General features: G+C 37.6%; 3 protein-coding genes across 5 annotated transcripts in view; 2 read left to right on the top strand and 1 right to left on the bottom strand.

Annotated features, from left to right (window-relative positions):
• The first annotated feature begins 2116 nt into the window (after window positions 1-2116).
• Window positions 2117-4586, top strand: LOC149022097 (TMV resistance protein N-like). Of its 2 annotated transcripts, none has more exons than XR_016172024.1 (2): window positions 2117-2710; window positions 4496-4586. XR_016172024.1 is itself a non-coding variant. In XM_089147238.1 (2 exons), exons 1-2 carry the CDS (start codon window positions 2217-2219, stop codon window positions 3879-3881), a joined length of 1254 nt encoding a protein of 417 aa, XP_089003364.1. In that variant the 5' UTR covers window positions 2117-2216; the 3' UTR covers window positions 3882-4464. The 2 variants fall into 2 exon arrangements, 1 of the variants encoding a protein (XP_089003364.1); XM_089147238.1 differs by lacking the exon at window positions 4496-4586 and adding an exon at window positions 3122-4464.
• A 2337-nt stretch (window positions 4587-6923) lies between these two features.
• On the top strand, window positions 6924-8239 carry LOC149022096 (toll/interleukin-1 receptor-like protein). Its single transcript, XM_089147545.1, has 2 exons — window positions 6924-7287; window positions 8061-8239. The coding sequence occupies exons 1-2, from the start codon at window positions 6924-6926 to the stop codon at window positions 8237-8239; spliced, it is 543 nt and encodes a 180-aa protein (XP_089003671.1).
• Window positions 8240-12535: 4296 nt separating this feature from the next.
• LOC149022095 (5'-3' exonuclease family protein) overlaps window positions 12536-21907 on the bottom strand; it is a 29446-nt gene continuing 20074 nt past the window's right edge. For both annotated transcript variants that reach the window (XM_089150274.1, XM_089150275.1), the window contains 2 exons: window positions 13787-13861; window positions 12536-12960 (listed from right to left, as the gene is read on the bottom strand). In XM_089150274.1, coding sequence (XP_089006400.1) covers window positions 12850-12960; window positions 13787-13861 — 186 coding nt within the window. In that variant the 3' untranslated portion in view covers window positions 12536-12849. The remainder of the gene's footprint in view (window positions 12961-13786; window positions 13862-21907) is intronic.

Here is a 21907-nt window from a genome sequence, read left to right as displayed (position 1 = left end):
AAGCAATGAGAGACTTTCGGATGATATAGATTATGGAGTATGAATTTATTTATGTTTAAAGCAACACTATTAACTTATTGACTATTTTATCATTTTGTATGAGCTTGAATCATCTTATATTTCTATGAATTTCATTTTAGTTTACTTATGATACTTATATTATTATTATTATTATTTTATGAATTTACACTTGTTATTTTAGGTCCAAGAATATGACCAATTAAGGCTAGGGCTAAGATATGGTCAATCAGGACTAGGGACAAGGCTAATTAGGGTCAAAGACATGGTCAATTAGGGCTAATCAGGGTCAGGGCCAGGCCAATTAGGGCCAACTCATCCCGACCCGGCCCAATTAGGGCTAATCAAGGTTCGATACGTCGATTGAAGTCGCCGTGTCGGTGGCTGGCGACACCACCGACACGGCGACCATCACCGAAATGTCGAGCGATTTTTCGTAGGTTTCGAGTGCTTCCATCTTCGTTCGAAAGATGCTTCAGTGCCTGTGACGGTGGGCGTGAAGGGTGAGTCGTGAGTTCCCATAGCCTGTCAACAACAATTGAGCATTATCGTGGCTTGATGGAGTTGGCTTCTCGGATCCAATCAAAATAGTATATGAAAAACTGAGATCTAGCATAAATGAACAAATAGATGGGAAAACAGAGGAACTTTGATGAGACGGTGGAAAATAGGGGAGCTTTGATGATTAATTTGAGAATGTCATCTGGGTCTTTCTTTCTGAAAAGCACCAAAAAATGAACAAATAGATGAGACGATACAGTTCGACTGGGTTCCACATTTCACAAACATCTGAAATCAGTGACCATCGCCACCAACACCGACGCCAAAACCGGCTCCGTCAGCAAGTAAATCCAGCACCAGCCACCAGCCACTAGCATTGAAGCTCTTGCTCCTCCACCAGCACCAACACCGCCGCCTAGACCTCCTCCTGCATCTCCACCAGCACGGCAAGCACCACCACCAGCTCCTCCTCCCATCCTCGCCTACAACTCATCAAGTCTGCTACCAGCTCCTCCTCCAAGTCCACCGCCACCACCTCCACCGAAGCAACTTATCCACCCCTCACTCTCTCGGAATACTCTCCGGCTTGGAGGCACCAAATACCTGCAGATTCCGGCGTCGACAAGGTCATCTTCGCTACAATGCTTTGAAAAAGTCGACTGTCGGCGATATATCGCCGACTTAAGGAAGATATCGCATCGTTGGGGGGTGTCGTGTCGCCCCCAACAACACAACGATTTTTCGCCGTGTGTCGACGAATATCGCCGACACACGGAACCGTGGGGCTAATTAGGGCGGGAATGGGCTTGGCTTGGCCTGGTAGAGCTTAGGGCTAGGGACAATAATCCTTGGCCCTGAACTAGGGTCAGGGCGGAAATGGAGCTCAAATTAGAACATAAAGGAATGGGCTTGGGATTGCAAAAGCCTAGCCCGGCCCGGCCCAGTTGCAGCCCTAATTCTTGTGGTTACTTGTTTCTTTTTTTGTGTGGGATGTGATATCTCTTAAAATCTATCATTCTTAAAGTTTTTGACTGGATTCATCTTTGTAAATTTGAAACTTTAAAATCTTTAAATGTAAATTAAAAAAAAAATCCTCTTTATTATAAGGGTATTGTGGAATAATTTGTGTTTTCTTGCACCCACGCACCCCTGTGCTGTCACCTTCATAATTTGATGTTTTCACATATCCAGCCATCTATCCATCCATTGTAAGATGTAACCAAACAGGATTTGTTTTAGGTATGCAGTTAGATTCTTTTCCCTGCTTTTTCATTTGAATGATGATTGGATCTATCGGTATCTATTATATTAACAATGTAAAATAAAGTGACAGTTCAAGAAAAAAGGAAAAAGAAAAGAAAAGAAAAGTTGACCAACTCTTTTTTTTTTCTTCTTTCAATAAAGCATTCATTACAAACCAGCTTTAATCCACTTGTGGTCTTTTCTTATTAATAACTGATGAAGAAAGTAATGGACCTGTCATGAAAAGTAGCGTAGGCTCCACTTGTAGCGAAAGTGAGAAATTTCAGGGAAGCAACTCACCTTCCAAGACAGATAGTCAGTCAGTCGTTACTTTCGCCAATAAAGAGTTAAAATGTTGAGTTTCAGGAATAGGGAGTTCATTCTTGCTATGAGGAGAGCTTCTTACCCTTCACTTCTTAACTCTTTGATCTAAACCTAAACCCACAATATACTTCATGGCTTCTTCCTCTTCTTCTTCTTCTTCTAATACAATTGGATCTTCTACTTATGATGTGTTTCTTAATTTCAGAGGTGAAGATATTCGTAATGCATTCATTGGTTTTCTTTACAGAGCTTTGAAAGAGAGAGGAATCAATGTATTCCTTGACAGTGAAAATTTATGGACTGGGGAATCCATTGGCCCGACACTACTAGCATCAATTCAAGGGTCCAAAATTTCAATCCCTATCTTTTCTGAACATTATGCAGAGAGCAAATGGTGTTTGAACGAGCTTGTTCAGATTGTCGAATGCCGGAGATCTAGTGATCAGTTGGTCTTGCCAATATTCTTCTTTGTTGACCCATCTGATGTTCGAAATCAAAATAAGAGAAGTTTTGCAAAAGCATTTCAGGAACATGAGAATAACTTCGAGCCCCATATCGTAAATAGCTGGAGGGATGCTTTGAAAGAAGTAGGAAATCTGAAAGGAGAATCCGTTGATGATACCTTGTAAGTCTTCTACACATTATCATATCTCTAATTTTAATAGATCACATATTTATGTGAAAGTCTTTTGGGGCTGTATCTGTTACTAACCATGTTTCTAAGGAACTAAATCCATTTTCGAGTCATAACCCAGATCGCCTATATATTGCTTAAATCCCAATCAGGTTTGTTGAGCAGGAGAGTGCTTTTTTTTTTTTTCTTTCTTTTTTCTTCCTTCTATGTTGCAATCACTCGATCCTAGAAATAAACTTTACCAAAAAAAATAATAAAAAATTCTAGAAATAAACTAGTTACTTAGGTTGTGTTGTGTTATCACTCTCATGAAATTATGTTAATGTGTGCAAGGATGCGTATTTTTGTTATTTAATTATATTAAATCATATCTTTGTTATTGTTTATTTGTTAAATTTGCAGGGATCAATCCAAGATAGTCGAATCAGTTGTCCAAAGGGTCCTAGGTGAATTGAGCAGCAAAACGCAATTGGCTGAATCTGAATGCCTGATAGGAATAGATTCCCCTGTAAATGATCTGGTATCTTTATTAGATCTTGGTCGTAGTGATGTTCAATTTGTGGGAATATGGGGTATTGGCGGTATTGGAAAGACAACTATTGCCAAGGCTGTGTACAACCACATCATTTCAAAGTTCAACAAGCATAGCTTTATTTCAGATATTAGAGAACAAGCAACATCAAGCACGGGTCTGGTGTCTTTGCAACAACAACTTCTTAAAGATATCTTGAGACTAGACATGATTTACATATCTAACTGTCATCAAGGAAAGCAATTGATAAAAGAAAGACTAGGTAAAGAAAAAGTTCTTATAGTTCTTGATGATGTAGATAGTGCGGAACAGATAGGTGCTTTGGCTGGCGGAATCAATTGGTTTGGTGAAGGAAGCAGGGTTCTAATAACAACAAGAGATGAGGAAAACTTGACTAAGGCTAAAGTTGTTAAGGATAAAATTTACAAGTCTCAAGAGTTAAATCATGACCAATCTCTTCGACTCTTTAGTTTGCATGCCTTTCCAAGTGAGCAACCTCCAAATGGTTACCTGCTACTTTCTAATGATGTGGCAAACTATTCTAGAGGTGTTCGGATCTTGGCTATCAGAAAGAACAAGCATGGAAGAGTGGAAAAGTACAATACAATATTTGAAAGAAACCCACCCTGAAGAAGTCCGAAAAAGGTTGTGGTATAGTTATGATAAGCTAGAAGGGCCTTATCTTAAAGAAGTGTTCCTTGATGCTGCATGTTTTTTTGTTGGATGGAGAAAAGAATATGTGATTTCCATATGGGAAGCATGTGGCTATCATCCAAGTGTTACAATATCCAGGTTAATTCAAAGATCCCTTGTTAAATTTGAAGATGGATGATGATCCGTGGCTTATTCAAGGTTCAATCTTGAAAATGCATGATCAAATACGAGATATGGGAAGAGAAATTGTCTTTGAAGAAAATCGTATGGATCCAAGTCAGTGTAGTAGGTTATGGTCTCGTGATGAAATCTTGCAAGTATTAGAAAGAAAGACGGTAAAATTGAAGCATTTGCTATTTTGTTTTTACTCATGCCTTGGATAACAATATATTTTAAAATCACTTTGATGTTGATTTGGACCCACTCCACTAGTATCCACCAATTTTTTTTTTTTTTTAGATTACTTTTTTATTGTAGGGAATTAATATTTTGTAAGGCATGATCCTTATATATTCTTGTAATGAACTGCCCATCATTTATTTGCTCATATCCACCGATTTCTATTTACTTGGTCAATTTTTCTATTGTAGGGAACTATCATGGCAAAAGGCATGATCCTTGGTGATGGCTTACCAGATTTTTGTTTAGATCATCTTACGATGCCCAATCTGAAGTTTCTTCATATTGATTTGTCAATAGTCATAGGAAACTTTTGGAGACTTCCTTCAACGCTAAGATGGTTCAATTGGGGAGGGCATAATTCGATAGACTCGCTCTTGAAATCCATACCTAACAACTTTTATCACAAGGGTCTAGTGCATTTTGAACTACATGGCATGAAGATTAAACAAGCTTGGAATATTAGGCCTCCAAATGAAAATAAGGTAAAATATTGGACTTAATTTTTCTTTTCTTATTTGATTATTACTTTTTATTGATGAAGTGTATGTTTTATTTTTGTATGACAACGGTTCCTGAAGTTGAAGGTTCTCAATCTTAGTAATTCTAAAAATTTATCCGAGTCCCCAAACTTTTCATGGTTTCCTTATTTGGAGCAATTGAATCTTTCACGATGTGAGATATTGAAAAGTTTGGATGAATCCATTGGGCAGCTCCAAACTCTTGATATTCATCGTTGTTGGAAAATCACAGAGTTGCCTAATTCCATTGGGCAGTTGAGTCAGCTCCAAACTCTTGATATTCATGGTTGTTGGGCAATCACAGAGTTGCCTAATTCCATTGGGCAGTTGAGTCAGCTTCCAAACTCTTGATGTTTATGGTAGTCTGGAAATGCAAATTATGGAGTTGCCTAAGTCCATTGGGCAGTTGAGTCAGCTCCAAATTGTTGATGTTAATGGCTGTTGGCGAATCACGGAGTTGCCTAATTCCATTTGGAATCTCAAGCTTAACTTGTCAAATATAGGAAAAAATAAGCGTCCAAACAATTTGGATAGTTTGTCTGCTAACGTTGTAGGAATTGAAGAAGTTCCTAATAGCACTATTGAACTACCGGATAATCTTGAGTAATTGCATATCTCGGATTGCTCTAGACTAGTGGAGCTATCAAAATCAATAGGGAGATTGAGGCATTTGTGTACCCTTAATCTGAGTGGAACCAATCTTTCAAAATTGCCTGATGATTTTTCAATGCTCTCAAACTTGGAGGACTTGAGTATCTCTTGGAATCTGAAATCTTTCTCAATAGATCTGTCCCACTTTAACAAGTTGAGGATGTTAGAGTTTGCTAAATGTGAGCTGTTGGAAGAGCTCCCAGAAGTTTCCTCAAGTCTGGTTGAGCTTAAGTTGTGGGATTGCAATTCACTGGTACAAACTTTGGACATCTCAAGGTTGAGACATTTGAAGGCATTACACATTTGGAGTTGTGAAAAGCTGAAGGAGATTCAAGGCCTTGATGAGGGTACAAAATTCTTGGATGAAATTGAGGTCTGTAACTGTCCTAACTTGACAGATGGACAGAGGAACACACATGGGCAGGTAAGTAGTAAGTAGGTACCTATTATTTCAGTCTTATAGTCTTCTTCATGTACGGATCAATTATATATATTCTAATAATGGGAGCTAACTAAACTAGCTATTATAATGTCATTTACTTTTAATAATTTCTCTTGCTTTCCTCTCTCTGTTTTGTAGGGAACTCTACTTTTACCTGAAATGTCACTGGAAAGTACTCCTTTCACTTGTGTAGTATTGTGTGAGATTTGAGGAAGTTGAGTTTACTAGTAAACAACGTGATTTGTATTCACCATTTCAAAGGCTTCGACTGGTTTGGGATTCCTCTCCAAGAAAAAGATTCCATTGTGATTCAAGATAAGAGGGGTTGTTATAGGTTTAATGCTGATGTTTTTTTCCAATGATGTGGTGCAATTCTGAAAGTTATTACAGGGTAAGGAACTTCATGACCTTCAAAAGCCTATTGATGAATGCTCGAGTCCCCTAATTGTTGCAGATTTTTTCAGTTGGTATGACAGACAACCCAAAGAAAAAGAAGAAGAAGAAGAAGTGCTGAATAATACAACAATGAACTCAGAGGAAGGAGGAGGAGGAATGTTGTCGTGGCTGCCAAATAACACAACAATTGACTTAGACACACAACAGTGGACTTTGGACCTAGACAGCATCATAATTCAACCACTTTCTTAGAATTATTTTGTTTTCCATTTACATGTCTTTGTTCACGTTGCATTCCTAGTTGCGGTCAAGGATCTAGGTGATGCGTTGTCACTCAATTACCCAGACTATATGAATTAAACCGGTTGAGAGAATTGAGGTCACATCTGAGTCGGTGGTTAAAAATATTCAAACTCTATTTTCTAAAAAATTGCCGGAACTCCCTTGTGGTCCTATGAATGGGAAATTAATTTTGTGAAACGACACGTCTTCCAAGACTCCGATAAGCAAGTTTTTAACTTCCAATGAAAACTCAAAAAGTTGGGTTTCACTTTCGAAAGGTTTGTCACTTGTTGACATCTTTCTGTTGGCTAACCGATAAAATACTTCATGGCTTTCTCTTCTTCTTCCACTACAGCTGGATCTTCTACCTATGATGTGTTTCTTAGTTTCAAAGGTGAAGATGTTTGCAATTCGTTCATTAGTTTTCTTCAAAGAGCTTTGAAGGATAGAGGAATCAATGTATTCCTTGATAGTAAAAATTTATGGACCGGAGAATCCATTGGCCCAACGCTACTTGCAGCAATCCGAGGATCCAAAATTTTGATCCCTGTCTTCTCCCAACATTATGCGGAGAGCAAATGGTGCTTGAAAGAGCTTGCTCAGATCGTTGAATGGCAGAGATCTAGTGGTCAATTGGTCTTGCCTATATTCTTTCACGTTGACCCCATCAGATGTTCAGAATCAGAAAAATGTATGTTTTGCAAGAGCATTTAAGAACCATGAGAGGATTTTCGAGCCCCATGACATAAAATGCTGGAGGGATGCTTTGAATGAAGTAGGAAATTTGAAAGGAAAAGTTATTGTGTTTTGAAAGGAGAAGTTGTTAATGATACCACATAAGTCTTCTACACATCATCATATCTCAAACTTTGACGGATTACTTGTTTATTTGATGTCTTTTGGTGCAATATCTATTACTTTGTTTCTTAGGATCTAAAGTGGGTTGTGATTTTTAAAGAACTAAATCCATTTTTGAGTCATCACCTAGATTGCCTATATATTGCTTCAATCCCATTCAGATTTGGTCTGTTGAGTAGTAGTGGCTTTTTTCTTTTTCTTTTTCTTTTTCTTCTATGATGCAATCACTTGATATTGGAACTAAACTAGTTCCTGAGGTTGTGTTTTGTTATCATTCTCATGAAATTTATGTTACCATGAGCAAGGATGCGTATTGTTGTTATTTAATTATAGTAAATCTTTGTTATTGTTTACTTTTTATTGCTTTCAATTCCATTGAAAACTCTAAATTTCTTTTGCACAAAAAAGTATTAATTTATTTGTTCTCAATGATTGTTAGAATGTTTTTATTTTTGATATCATATGAATTTTGCAAGGATCACGCAGAGCTAGTTGAATTGGTTGTCAAAAGAGTCCTTGGTGAATTGTCCACCAAAACCCGACTGGCTGAATCTAAAGACCTTATATGAATAAATTCCCCCGTAAATGATCTACTATTTTTATTAGATCTTGATCGTAGTGATGTTCAATTTGTGGGGATATGGGGTATTGGTGGTATTGGAAAGACAACTATTGCTAGAGTTGTGTATTACCGCATCATTTCAACCTTCGATAAGCATAGATTTATTTCAGATGTCGGAGAACAAGCAATGTCAAGCATGGGCCTAGTGTCTTTGCAGCAATAACTTCTTAAAGAAATCCTCAGAGTAGACAATATTGACATATCTAATTGTGATATAGGAAAGCAATTGATAAAAGAAAGACTTTGTAAAGAAAAAGTTCTTATAGTTCTTGATAATGTAGATAATGCGGAACATATAGATGCTTTAGCTGGCGGAATCAATTGGTTTGGAGAAGGAAGTAGGATTGTAATAACAAGAAGAGATGAGGAAGTCTTGAGTGATGCTAAATTGTTAAAAATAAAATATACAAGCCTCAAGAGTTAAATCATGTCCAATCTCTTCATCTCTTTAGTTTGCATGCATTTTCAAGTGAGCTACCTCCAAAAATTTTATGCACCTTTTCAATGATGTGGCAAGATATTTAGGAGGATTTACCTATAACTCTAGAGGTTTTTGGAGCTTTGCTATAAAAAAATACAAGCATAGAAGAGTGGAAAAGTACAATACAATATCTGAAAGAAATCCCTCATGAAAAGGTTAAGAAAAGGTTGAGGATAAGCTATGAGAAGCTAGAAGGGGATTATGAGAAAGAAATTTTCCTTGATGTTGCATGTTTTTTTATTGGATGGGAAAAAAATGGTGTAACTGCCATATGGGAGGCATGTGGATATCATCCAATGTTTGCAGTATCCAGGTTAATTCAAAGATCCCTTATTAAATTTGAAGATGAATATAATCTTGGAATCATTTGTATTAGTTCAGTCTTGAAGATGCATAATCAAATACGAGATATGGGAAGAGAAATTGTGGTTGAAGAAAATCGTACGGATCCAAGTAAGCGTAGTAGATTATGGTCTTGTGATGAAATCTTGCAAGTATTAGAAGGAAAGACGGTAAGATTTAAGCATTTGCTATTTTGTTTTTGCTCATGCCATGGATAACACTATATTTTGAAATCCACTTGGATATTGATTTAGGGAATTGTTTAAACACGATCAGGCGGCATTTCAATATGAATGAACTAATGCCATTGTTGTTATTAGTTCATTAAAATCCTGATGAAATTGGGATTAAGCAATCAATATAATTTGAAATTAATAGAGATAAAGCAAGTAAATCTAATTAATAAAGACAAAACAGTAAATCAAGGAGAGGGGTGTGTGACGAAATAGGGAAGTAGGGATAGGGTGGTAAGTGTTTTAATTGTAAAATTATAATTTATACCCTAATTTGGTCGGCATACCAACAATATGAGTACCTAACCGACCGTGCGCATTCGGTCGAAGCGGCGGTTGCGGCCGGTTCGGCGGTTTACCTTTCGTGCATTGACACCCTTATCATGCCATGGATAACTATTTTGAAATCCACTTGGATATTGATTTAGACCTATCCACCGATTTCTATTTTCTTGGATTACTTTCTTATTATGAGGAATTAACATTTTGTAGGGCATGATCTTTTCTTCTTCTTCTTCTTCTTCTATCCAAACTGGGAGGTAAGCCTCCCAGGTCAACTGCCCATTATTTATTTACTTAATTATTTAGTTGCTCATATCCACCGATTTCTATTTACTTGGTCAATTTTTCTATTGTAGGGAATTATCATGGCAAAAAGCATGGTCTTTGATTGTAGCCTAACATATGTGTATTTGGATCAAGAACACTTTGATATGATGCCCAATCTGAAGTTTATTAAGATTTGTTCATCAAGAGTCAAAAAAACTTTTGGAGACTTCCTTCAACGCTAAGATGGTTCAAATGCGGAGACTGTCCTAGGAATTTATACCTAGAAACTTTTATCACAAGGGTCTCGTACATCTTGAACTAGAGAAGTCCATGATTAAACAAGCCTGGAATATTAGTCCTCCAGATGAAAATAAGGTAAAATATTGGATTTTATTTTTCTTTTCTTATTTGATTATTTCCTTTTACTGATGAAGTATATGTTTTATTTTTGTATGACAACAATTCCTAAAGTTGAAAGTTCTCAACCTTTGTTATTCTCGAAATCTATCCTTGTCCCAAAACTTTTCATGGTTTCCTAATTTGGAGCAATTGGATCTCTCATGGTGCAAGAGCTTGGAAAGATTGGATGAATCCATTGGGCAGTTGAGTCAACTCCAAATTCTTAACCTTAATGGGTGTAAGGGAATCATGGAGTTGCCTAATTCCATTTGTAATTTGAAATCTCTACTCAAGCTTAACTTGTCATGGACGGGAATAAAAGAGCTTCCAAACAATTTGGATGTAGGAATTGAAGAAGTTCCTCATAGTGTTGGACTATTGGAGAATCTTGAGGAATTGTATATGTCGATTGCTCTGGACCAAGTGGAGCTACCAAGATCAATGGGGAGATTGAGGCGTTTGTGTACCCTTAATCTGAGTGGAACCAAGATTTCAAAATTGGCTGATGATTTTTCAACGCTCTCAAACTTAGAGGAGTTGAGAATGTCTTGAATCTGAAATATTTTCCAATAGATCTATCCCACTTTAAGAAGTTGAGAGGATATTAGAGTTTTCAGAATCCGAGCTGTTGGAAGAGCTCCCAAAGACTTCTTCAAGTTTGGTTGAGCTTCAATTGTACAAGTGTAGTTCGCTGGTATGAACTTTGGACTTCTCAAGGCTAAGACATTTGAAGGTGTTAGACCTTTGGTATAGTGAAAAGCTGAAGGAGATTCAAGGCCTTGATGAGGGTGCGAAATTGTTGGAAGAAATTACGGTCATGAGTTGCCCTAACTTGATAGATACAAAGAGGAATATACATGGGCAGGTAGTTGCCTTATTATTATATATATGTTTCAGTATTAGGAACTAAGTAGCTAGCTATTATTATAGTGGGCTCTGGGATACTTGTTGCATTTTACTTTTAATCAAGGTTTAAAGTATCGGTATCGAGTATCGTATCGGTCAGGTGATTTTAAGAGACGTATCGTTCTGTATTGAGTATTGTATCGTTCTGGCTAATGTATTTTAGTGTAATTTAATAGAGAGACGTATCGAGATGTATCGTACCGGTTGGGTTAAATATGGATACGTATCGGCTAGTATCGTATGGTATCGTGGAATACTTTAAACCTTGCTTTTAATAGTTTCTTTTGTTGAATACCTCTCTTTGTTTTGTAGGAAACGCTACTTTTACCATAAATGTCACAGATGAGGGATTAATTTTGTGCGTTGTTTTGAAACCCGTGGCTTATGATGTGCAGAGAATCAGCTAAGATACTTCAATTTTGAAATTGAGGCTATAATCCACCAGAAAGATAAAGCAACCAAGTGTAGGCATACACTGATATTTGAGGAGGTTGAGTTTACTGGTAAACTAGATGTGATTTGCATTCACCGTTTCAAAGGCTTTGATTGGTTTGGGATTCCTCTCCAAGAAAAAGATTCCATTGTGATTCACCTCTTGAGGTTGACTAATTTGACAACTACTTCAGAGGTGAAATTCTGGAAGTTATTAAAGGCCAAATATTGTTGCAGATTTCTTCAGTTGGTACGATGGACAAGAAGAAGAAAAAGTGCTAAATCACTTTGATGAGAGAGTTTAAATGGGGGTAGATTGGTTATTATATCATAATGAGGGCAATATGACTACATGCAAGTGGAAACAGACTACCAATCTCTGGTTTTCTTATGTATTGGATGAAAATTCTTCTCCAATCTGGATTCTTCCGCTTGTGGAAGACATCCAATGCTTAGCCATCAGTTTTATGGGTTTTCCGTTGAAATATGTTCTTAGAGGATCCAATGTAGTTGTTGATCATTAAGCCAAAAACAAAAAAAAAAACAAGGCGTACATAAGTTTTAAAAATGAATCCCCGCTGGTCCAAGTGGTAAGCATCTTGCTCCGCTTTAGCAAGGTTTAAGTATCGAAACCTTGTGGATGCAAAAATCCCTTCGGCTCACCCCCCAAACCTTGTGGATGCAAAAACCCACAGGCGCCCCCCCCCCCCCCCCCCGCGCGGGCGCCGCCCGCCCGCCCACCGGAGACGCCAGGCCCCGCCCCGGGGACCCCGGGGGACCCCCCAAAAAAAAAGAAAAAACTAAACACTTACTGTGGACCTTTAACCATTCATTGACTTCCCGAGAAAATAGAGAACTGGATTTCTATGAGCACCTTACTTATTTTTTGGGTTGGGGGGGGGGGGAGGGGGGGGGGGGGGGGGGGAGTTTTTTTTTTTTCTCCCCCCCCCCCTCCCCAACCCCAACCCAACCCAAAAAAACACCCCACCAACAAATATAATTAGAAATCAAGAAAGAGTTGCTTCTTTTTTTGTTCCTCCCCCCCCCCCTCCTTTTTTTTTTTTTTTTAATTCAATGTGGTTTGTTTTTTTTTTTTCCCTAAAAAGCTGGCTGGGCATCTACATATGCTTTTCAAAATTGTTTTAGGTATTTATTTGTTAAAACCCTAATTATATATTATATCAACTTCTGAATACTCAAAATGGCATTTTGCAGGCTTGTGCCTGTTTTTCAGAAAATTTGGGGCTCTATTTTATTCAACAGGATTCTATCCTGAACATCTGTCTTTTCTTTTATAACTTCCACTGTAATTTTTCCCGATAGTTACAAATTCTCCAGATTTGGGTGTCCCTATTAATCCATATCCTAATCGCTGAGCACTTGAGCATCCAAATGCAGGTGAAGCTGAGCAACTATGAATAATGGCATTAGTTAGAACTTTCCCCACAAAGAATATGCTCTTCTGATGATATAATCTGCAGAAAACCCTTCTGCATAAGCACTGATGGCTGTTAAGAGGCTGGTGAATTTTTCTCCATTGTCCTGCAACAACTCCAAATCAGTCCTGATGTCAGAAAGATTACATGAATGTAAAGTAACTCTCTCAGTTTCTCTCTCTTCTCTCTCTATGTTTCTCTTCTTTCAAACAGCCAGAAGTTGCTAAACCCATCACTTAATGGAGAAAAACCACAAAGTTTACCATTGAAAAACATCTTAGCATCCAATGTGAAACCACTTGATTCTATTTTAATTTTTTTTTTTTTTTCTCAGAGGCTTCATAGTGTAAAGCTGTCCGCATGGGGCCTGTCTTTTGCCACATGATTGTGGCAATTGGTCTAATCAAGTAGTCATCCTCCATTTTCAGCAACTTTCAGCTAACCTTGAGGGAAGTTTTGAAATTGATAATTCTTCAAACAGTTCAGCGATTGAAGATAGTTGGGGAAAAGTTTGGTGGCCCATGAGGATACCAGGAGTAACATGGTTGAAAGGTACTATTAAGATGGCAGAAGGTCATTCTTTCCTAGGGGTATGGAAAATGTATAATACAAACGCACACGTGTGTGTGTGGAGTGTGAGAGAGGGGCATACAACCCAGGCAGGCAGCATGGGCTCACATCTCAGATACGGGTACTGTCCATTCCCATGAAAGGCAAAATCCCACTAATCTGCAGGAACCATGCTGCGTTCCAGGGAATAAAGACTTCTATTCCAGAATTGGTAAGACAGAATGTGTAGTTCATGTAAGGAGAATCCCCTAACTCTAAACCACTAAGAAACTTGGATGCTTGCTGGCTAAAGACTTTGCACATGATAAAACCCTTTCAACAGTCAGGTTTTCTAAAGCTTGAGGTGTTCATGCTAAACAAACCTCAGGTTTCTTGAATACAAGATCTGTTGTTGTGAAAGGAACCATGTAGTATGGAAGATCTGACCGTAAGATTGCCTACAGAAAAAAATATATGAAGTCAAGCAGAGAAGAAAATGTCACATAAAGTAGTTAAAGACTACCAAGGTTACTTCATAATATGTGAGGATAACAAAAAACTATGGGAGTCACAATTTTAAAAATTCTAAAAAAGTAGAGAAAATATCTGCAGAACAGAATGTTTGCCATATTGTAGATATAATCATGAGAATAAATAAATAAATAAAAAATTAATTAATTAATTAATTAATTAACTTTACCAAAAAAAAAGAGAATAAATAATTAAGCGAAACATGTAAACAAAACCTAAACCAAAAGGAAAAGAATAAAAGAAAACTGTTGAGGTGCATTAGACGCTTTCCTTAAAACAGATTTATCCCCTCCGAAGTGTGCTTGACGATTCAACGGATGTATATCCCCAAGATACAACAACAAACAACAATTTACCAACACAATGTAAACGGCTATGGCGAACTTGAATTGTGCCTTCCTTCTATCACCGGAATACCACAAAATAACAGGACTCTCAAAAGAACTTTAGCATGACTCTAAAACTAAACGAGGGAATAGTCTCAAAACCTTCCACTTGTCAAGGAGAGAACTTCAATAAACTATTAATAAAACCCACAAAACATTATAAAGATTCTCAAGGCAATCTTAGCATGGCTTTTAAATCACAAAAAAGAAAAATCCCAAAATATTATCTTCATCAAGGGGGGATCAAGGGGGGATTCCAATTTATAGTCGAGATCTTTAGTAGGTACAATGAACATACCACATTACCATCAATGTCTCATTAACAAGCTTGGAAAAATGAAAAGCTTTTCTAGTTATAATCAAACAAAATGAAAAGCTTTGGTCATTTATTAGCTGAGCTTGGGAAACGAGAGGTCCCTTGGGAAATGAAAGTCCAATAACACTCCATTCATGGACCCTGCTTGGGAATAAAGCTTAAACATTCATTAACATTTCATGCATGAGCCATCCTTGGGATTTGAAACACCCAACCATCCATAATAATCACATGCACTTATTTCCACAAAGTCCCCCCCTTAATGAGTGATTTTCATTCACATATGCTCATTTTCCAACAATCCCTCACATGAATGAGAATAGACAACAACTAAAACAAAGATGCAACATGGTGATAGAGTTCAATGGTTAATGCCTACCCAAGATAGGTAGGTTTTCCCTTGAACCTTCCCTTGTGAAATATACTTACTTTATTGGCTAATCAGTAGGTGCGACGTCCGTGAATTGTTCTACCGTTTGTGTATCGTTATACTCCACATAGGCATTCCCTTGGCACAATTGCAATTCTCATTGTTATGTCCGTTTTGGGCGTGGACATCGTCCTGGTTCTGCAAGAGTTTCTAGAGAATTGAGCCCTCCGTATTCTCCTTTTAAGCGGCCCATCTTCTCTCTCACATGGGTGATTTCTTACTTAAGAATAACCAGCATTACTTTGCTTGGATCCAACGTTTCTCCAATGCATAAGAATCATTAAAAGCATAAGCTTAACTTATTCCTTACGGGTATCACTATTTTCATCTTAGGAATGGGTAGAGGATGAACCCCCACAGTGATCTCACTAGATGGTTACAATTTAGTTGTCCTATTGAACCTAAATCTTGGGATCTCCAGTCAACTAGGTTAGATTTCTACTATAATCAACCTATTCATTCATGGGCTTGAGTCCCATTCCTCTTGATGTTTGTTTAACTTGACCTCAATTCAACCTTTGGTCAGCGGATCTGTAATCCTTTCCTTTTAACCTTACATAGTCACGTGTCATGACTTCATTTGAGATCAATTAGGTAATAGTATTATGTCAATGACATATGAGTCTTAACTTACCGTTGTACATCGCATTGTGCGTTCTCTCAATAGATGCTTAGCTATACAACTGCAAGCACAAGTGACACTAGCAACCAAAATAAAATTTCTTTTGCCCGTGTGACTTTGAAATATTTAAATCTCTACGGATGAGATGACTAACCATAAAGTTCATTCCTAAACAAGATGCTAGCCACCTAGCTTGCCTTAACAACTACTAAAATGCTCCAAACTAATTAGGGAACCCAAATTACAGAACTGCCATAACAAAACAAGACTGGTATTGCAAAAACCCAAGAAGAAAATAGATAAGTTTTTACTAATAGATAAAACAATTTTGCAAAATCACTTTATCGATAAAACTTTTATTAGACAATCTGTAAGTACACACATACACTTTTATAATTATCAAGCTACTAGAAATGGAGCATCAGCATAATCTTACATGGATGGACTCCACAGATTTAAAGTGCACTAATCATAAAGAGACTAGTCCTTATACCTCTCATAGTCTGAGCAATTTTAACTTACATCTCTCAAATCCATCATAGTCTAATAATGAATGTTTAAGCAACTAATACATTAGGATGGGTGCAGTCAAGTTGAGAACAACATAGTGGTTCAAACTGAATGATCATCCACAAAACCAATCCATAACAATCCAATAGACCAAATATTCACATCAACAGCTAGAAATAATAAATGTCATAAAATAACCTCATATGTACCCAATGCAAATGTGCAAGTTACTAATAACTCATTATGGAATATCTTCCTAGAAGTTCCATAGCCATTCAGCCTCTTTGCCACATTTATCCAATGCTACAAATTCAGATTCCATTGTAAATTTAGTTACCACCTTTTGTTTTGAAGGATTTCCATGAAATCCATTACCTGCAGTCATGAACTAATAAAGAAGTTATCTATCACATGACTGCCATGATCTCAAGTCTTTTCATTTTTACATGAAAACTTACATAAACCCCCACAATTCGGGTTTATTATGTACAAAGTTTTATGCTCTTATGTTTTTGTTATGTCCTCCATATGTAGGTCATAACCACCATGCATAAAACAATAATGAATTAGATTGCATGAATTATGCTACATCATTAATCTCTTACGACCCTTTATCATGACCAACTATGGATTTAACATAATCCACATAGTTTAGATACACTTGATAAATTTATTACATGCAACCTCATATAATTACAATAGGGTGTGATCAACAAGGAAAATATTCCAACACAACCCAAGTTTGTCATATATGTATGATGCTACATATAAGTGAATATACTTGCACTATATATCACATTTTTCAATAGATAATATAATCATCTCTTTATTTTTGTGCTTGCAATAATTCTTGAAGTCTTTCCACGTAGATGGTAGCTTCTCAATTATTGCAGCTACTTGGAAAGACTCACTCAAGTCATTCCCTCGGCATAAATTTCATTGATAATTAATAGGAATTCTAGAACTTGACTCGTCATTATTTTTGAGTCCACCATTTTCAAATTCAAGAACTAAACCATCAAGAATTTTCCTCATCAGTATCCTCATATCTTTACTTGGGGTCCAAGGACTCCCATAGTTCTTTTTGTGGATCCGTTGAGCTATACTCACCATAAAGTGCATCAATCAAGCCGTTTAGAACATAGTTCCAGAATAGAAAATCAATCTGTTTCCATAAGTCAATAATCTGCACCGCTACTACATTTGACTCATCCTCTCCAACAGTAAGAAGATCCTCTTTTAAGAATCATGCATAATTTAGTGTTGTTAAACAAAACATCTTTTATTTCCAAGCTTGAGTTCAGCCCTTCAATATCCAAGTTTCTCATGGTGATTGAATTAGCTACACATATCGTTAGCCACATTTCAACCTGATAATTTTTCTACGCCAAATATGGCATTGGCACACATTAATAATTCTAGGCTTCAGCCACCCAAGTAAAATTTTCATCTACTTGCACTCAAAAGAAAGAGTACATAAACTAAATAACAATAGATAACAATTCCAATTGACATTTCATGCATAAACTTGGAAAATGAAAAGCTTCGGTCATTTATTAGCCGAGCTTGGAAATGAAAGTCCGATAACACTCCATTTATGAACCTTGCATGGGAAAAGTAAAGCCCAAACATTCATTAACATTTCATGCATAAACCATCATTGGGATTTGAAACACCCAACCATCCATAATTATTTCATGCACTTATTTCCACAAAATCTCCTCTTAATGAGCGATTTTCATTCAAATGCTCAGTTTCCAACACAGAAAATACAATTTATAAGAGAGAATAGACATAATCTGTTAAAGTGCAACATATAACGCTAGTCACTACTCCCACTAGGGCTAGGAAGTAAGCCCCACAACCCAAAGCAGCGAAGAACAAATAGAATTTGCTATGAAAGGGCAATGGGATCTCTCCCTTCGCTGAGCCATGGGGATTTCCTTTATTTAGTCATTGGATTCTTTTGTAAGTAGACAAGACTCTGACAACGTTTCACTAGTAGGCCTCCAGCTTGGTTCGAAAGTATCTTAAAGGGGGGCTTGTAGCAAGAGTATCATTCATATACCTAATAGTCATGCTGATTTGGTTGGACATTTATATACAAGACGGAGCTGAAGCTGATAGTGATAGGATATGTACTGCAAGCTATTTTACATTTGTCGGTGGCAACTTGTCACATGGAGTAAGAAGCAGCCTGAAAAGGTCAAGTGTGAAGGCTGAGTACAGAACTATAAACCATTCTACAGCTGAGTTGGTATATTTTTCTTTTTTGGGATGAATCGTGTTGCTGTAATTTAAACACCTTCTTCAGGAGTCTGTCTGGGATTTCTAGTTAAAAGAACCACTGATATGTTTATTCTAATAATCAAGCTACCACCTACATAGAAAGTAATCCTATGGTTCATGAAAGGACCAAGCACAACAGAGATGATTGCCATTTTGTGAGAGATGGTAGTTATGAGAGAACTGATTGCCATTCCATTTGTTGCTTCTCCAAATCAGTTGAGTTATATGTTCACCAAACCTTTGTGTTGTCCCAGAATTCAAGAAGTCTGTTCCAAGCTGAGCATGGGTGATGTATATGGTCATGACTTTGGAGGGAGTATTGCAGTTTATATGCTCTATGTTTCCTCTCATAGGGGTGGGGTAGTTTAGGTATTATATTCTCTAATGCTTTTATATGGGTATAATATAATGTTGGTAGGCTTACAATTATAATGTAATTTAGTTTTGTTTGACAGTTAAATAAACCCTGAGCTCTTGCTTAATTCGCGTGGACTAACCATAAGCCTTTCTCTCAATGTTGGTAGGTGTATACTTGTAATGTAATTTATTTTTGTTTGACAGTTAAATAAACCCTTGAGCTCTTGGTTGATTCACATGGACCTCTATGTCTCTCTCTCTTGCTTCATGTCTGCAGGGGTTGGTTTCAGTCTCTTTTTTCTCTCTTTTTTTTTTCTTTTTTTTGGGGGGAGGGGTGTGAATTGTCTCATTCGTCTTTATGCGACAGTAACCATAATAAATGAGTGTCATGGACTCATTTTGTCACTTAGATAGTATGCCATCTTGAAGACAGCATAATCTGGCCGACATTTCATAATGGATATCTGGCACACGAATTTCATTAAGTCCCAATGGCATGATTTTAATCCTCAAAAACTTGAGGCCCATCCACTAATTCTTTAAGTTACTTTTTGGTTTTTTCTTTGGCAAAACATGCCTTTATCATTGTGTGTATTTAAGACAAACTCAAAATAAATTACACTAACCTTACAACCAAGCTAGGTGACATCCTCCTTTTGTCTGAATTAGTATTATCAATCATGAATTCAATTGGGAACTAAACTTTTATTTTCATTAATCAGTTGTGCAAGACATAAAAGATTTAATAAAGTGAATACCACATGGACATCCCCTGGTAAATTTCAGAATTGCAGCATCCCTGCTGTTTCCAAAAACTACAGCTGTAAAACCCCTAGTACCCCTGGGTCCAAAAACATTAGGTCTAAGTTACATGTGAACACATTGCCCTTTCCCCCAAATAACCTTAATAGTAAGTGCAAACCCATTCTTCAACTTAAGAGGATGCAAAACACTTGGAATTTAAGGGCCACAGAGCAGTGGCCGCTTCTAACTAACTGCTTTCTTTGGGTTTCCATATCCTCTATTCAATCAGTTTCTCGACTCTGATAGTCGCTTCGTGATAATGGCTGGGACATAACATAGCAGCAATGAAGCCCAGAAAGCCCAGCAGAAACTCAATCGTTCAACAAAGAAGAAGTAAAACACTTGACTAAAAAAATCCCCAGCTCTGATAAGTCCATTTTGGACTAATCCAAATAGAAATAACTGCTTTATTTCCAATAAAACCCCAATATGGAAAACTATAACCCCATTAAGCAGGTTAAGAATTTCTACTAATTAAACTCATAAATAGATAGGACAACAGGCCACTGGCAAGGATACTGAATGAGCAGCAGCAAACTAATACTGCACCTATGAAAGTCTCAGTCTGGAAACACCTTATTGACTATCGATACCACTTCAAGTTTCCATCTCTGGAAGAAACTGGATGCTTGACTCCAATAGTCACTAAATGATGATGGCAGGGATGATGGTGACAGCATTGACAATGTGGATCCTTGCCCTCCAATAGGCTTCTATCTGAGATCATACTTGGCACAAGAGCCAAGCTATGCATGTCCATTGTTCACAAACTCATCAATGCTCATTTTACACCTGCCACTAGCTCTTTTAGCTCCTTCAATCAGGGACAGATCACCCCTCCTTATTGGGCCATCCCCGGGACCCTAGGGTAGTCCATTGCATATGGCCAAACCACCTCAGAGCTTGGAGCTGATCAGGGCTGTACATGATAAATATGAAAGACGAAGAAGAAAGGGGAGGAAGAAGAGAGTAATGTAGGCTGCAACTCAAGGAGTCCAACTGACAGTCTATCTATTCAATATATATAGCAAGCATACAGGGATAAAGGACAGAAAAAAGAAAAAATAGCTCCCCATCCTAGGAATCTCAATATCAGCCTAGTGCTAATTACCACCAGGCAGAAATCAAGATCTCAAGGATCTAAGGACGCAGATTCATTAGGGTAACCATCAGGGGCAATAGGATTAGTCAGGTTTGTTCAAAATAGAGTCAGAGACGGCTAAGAAAGGACTGGGCTTAAGGGCAACTTTTTAATCCTACATTCTCAAGGTTAAATTAGTACTAAAAAACTATAGTAAGTTCCCATTGTTGGCAACTAACAGATTTTATAAATGTCCAGGATTTAACTGTCACTTAGGTTGAAAATAAGAGATGTTAGTAATTTTTGGAAACACAACCAGGGGTGAAGTGTTATTTCAGAAGTCTTCAGGAGAGGTGCATATAATTTACAATTCCATAAATTATTCAAAGTTGGTCTGCTACTCACTTCACATGGTACTCATTGTAAATTTGTATAACAATTCACAATAATATAAATTTGCAAATTTCTTTATATATTTTTCTGATAGTTACACTTATTTTATTGTTATGTTACTAATTCATGCTGGCATACAAATTTGGTTTGCATCTTTTTATTACAAACCATGGTCAGTATTTGATTGCATTAGCAATACTTGTTTGGTGCAACCCTGACCCTGTTATACATCTGTTTTGTACCTAGCATGCAAACAACAAACACAAATCTTGGTCCATCCAACCACCATCTGTACCCTTCCCCCGGCCCTTCCATCCATCCTTCTTGGTTGGTCACTTCCATAGTTCCACCCTCCTGAGCCTGGGCCGAGCCCTCTCCCATCCTCCCCAAACCTGCTGGTCATGTTGGGCAATCCTCTTCTGGGCTCCATCCCTATGCTCTGACCCTTAACCCTTGGCTCATTCCCTGGATCCCCATGCCAAATACCCTTGTATCCCTCTCTACCCCCTGCAGTGTCCTATTGTCCCTCCTCCCCTCTTTTGAGTGTTAGAGACAGCCCTGTGATGTCTACTCCTTGACCTACACCAAGAAGATTTTTCCTCAAGTACAGATATCAGAGGTCAAACTCTCCGCCATGGGGTTTCGGGCACTTTTCTTACTGGATACTGTGCCTTGTTGACTTTGGCTTCAGTTTTTCTGTCGCAGCGGCTCCCATCCTTGTGATAGTGTTTTCTGACTAGTGATTGGCCAGGGTTCTTCCCCTTCCTTTTTGGAGGCCTGGTCAT

Source organism: Hakea prostrata, chromosome 3 (assembly GCF_041222555.1).
Source record: "Hakea prostrata isolate BN-2017 chromosome 3, UWA_Hpros_2, whole genome shotgun sequence".
Lineage (NCBI taxonomy): Eukaryota > Viridiplantae > Streptophyta > Magnoliopsida > Proteales > Proteaceae > Hakea > Hakea prostrata.
Note: the sequence above shows the minus strand (reverse complement) of the source record. Positions and strands in the feature narration are given on the sequence as shown.

Coding starts and splice junctions, on each gene's coding strand:
- LOC149022097 (XM_089147238.1), top strand. CDS start 2,217: ATGGCTTCTTCCTCTTCTTCTTCTTCTTCTAATACAATTGGATCTTCT. Junction 2,711..3,121: donor GAATCCGTTGATGATACCTT/GTAAGTCTTCTA, acceptor TTAAATTTGCAG/GGATCAATCCAAGATAGTCG.
- LOC149022096 (XM_089147545.1), top strand. CDS start 6,924: ATGGCTTTCTCTTCTTCTTCCACTACAGCTGGATCTTCTACCTATGAT. Junction 7,288..8,060: donor ATGTTCAGAATCAGAAAAAT/GTATGTTTTGCA, acceptor TATTTTTATTAG/ATCTTGATCGTAGTGATGTT.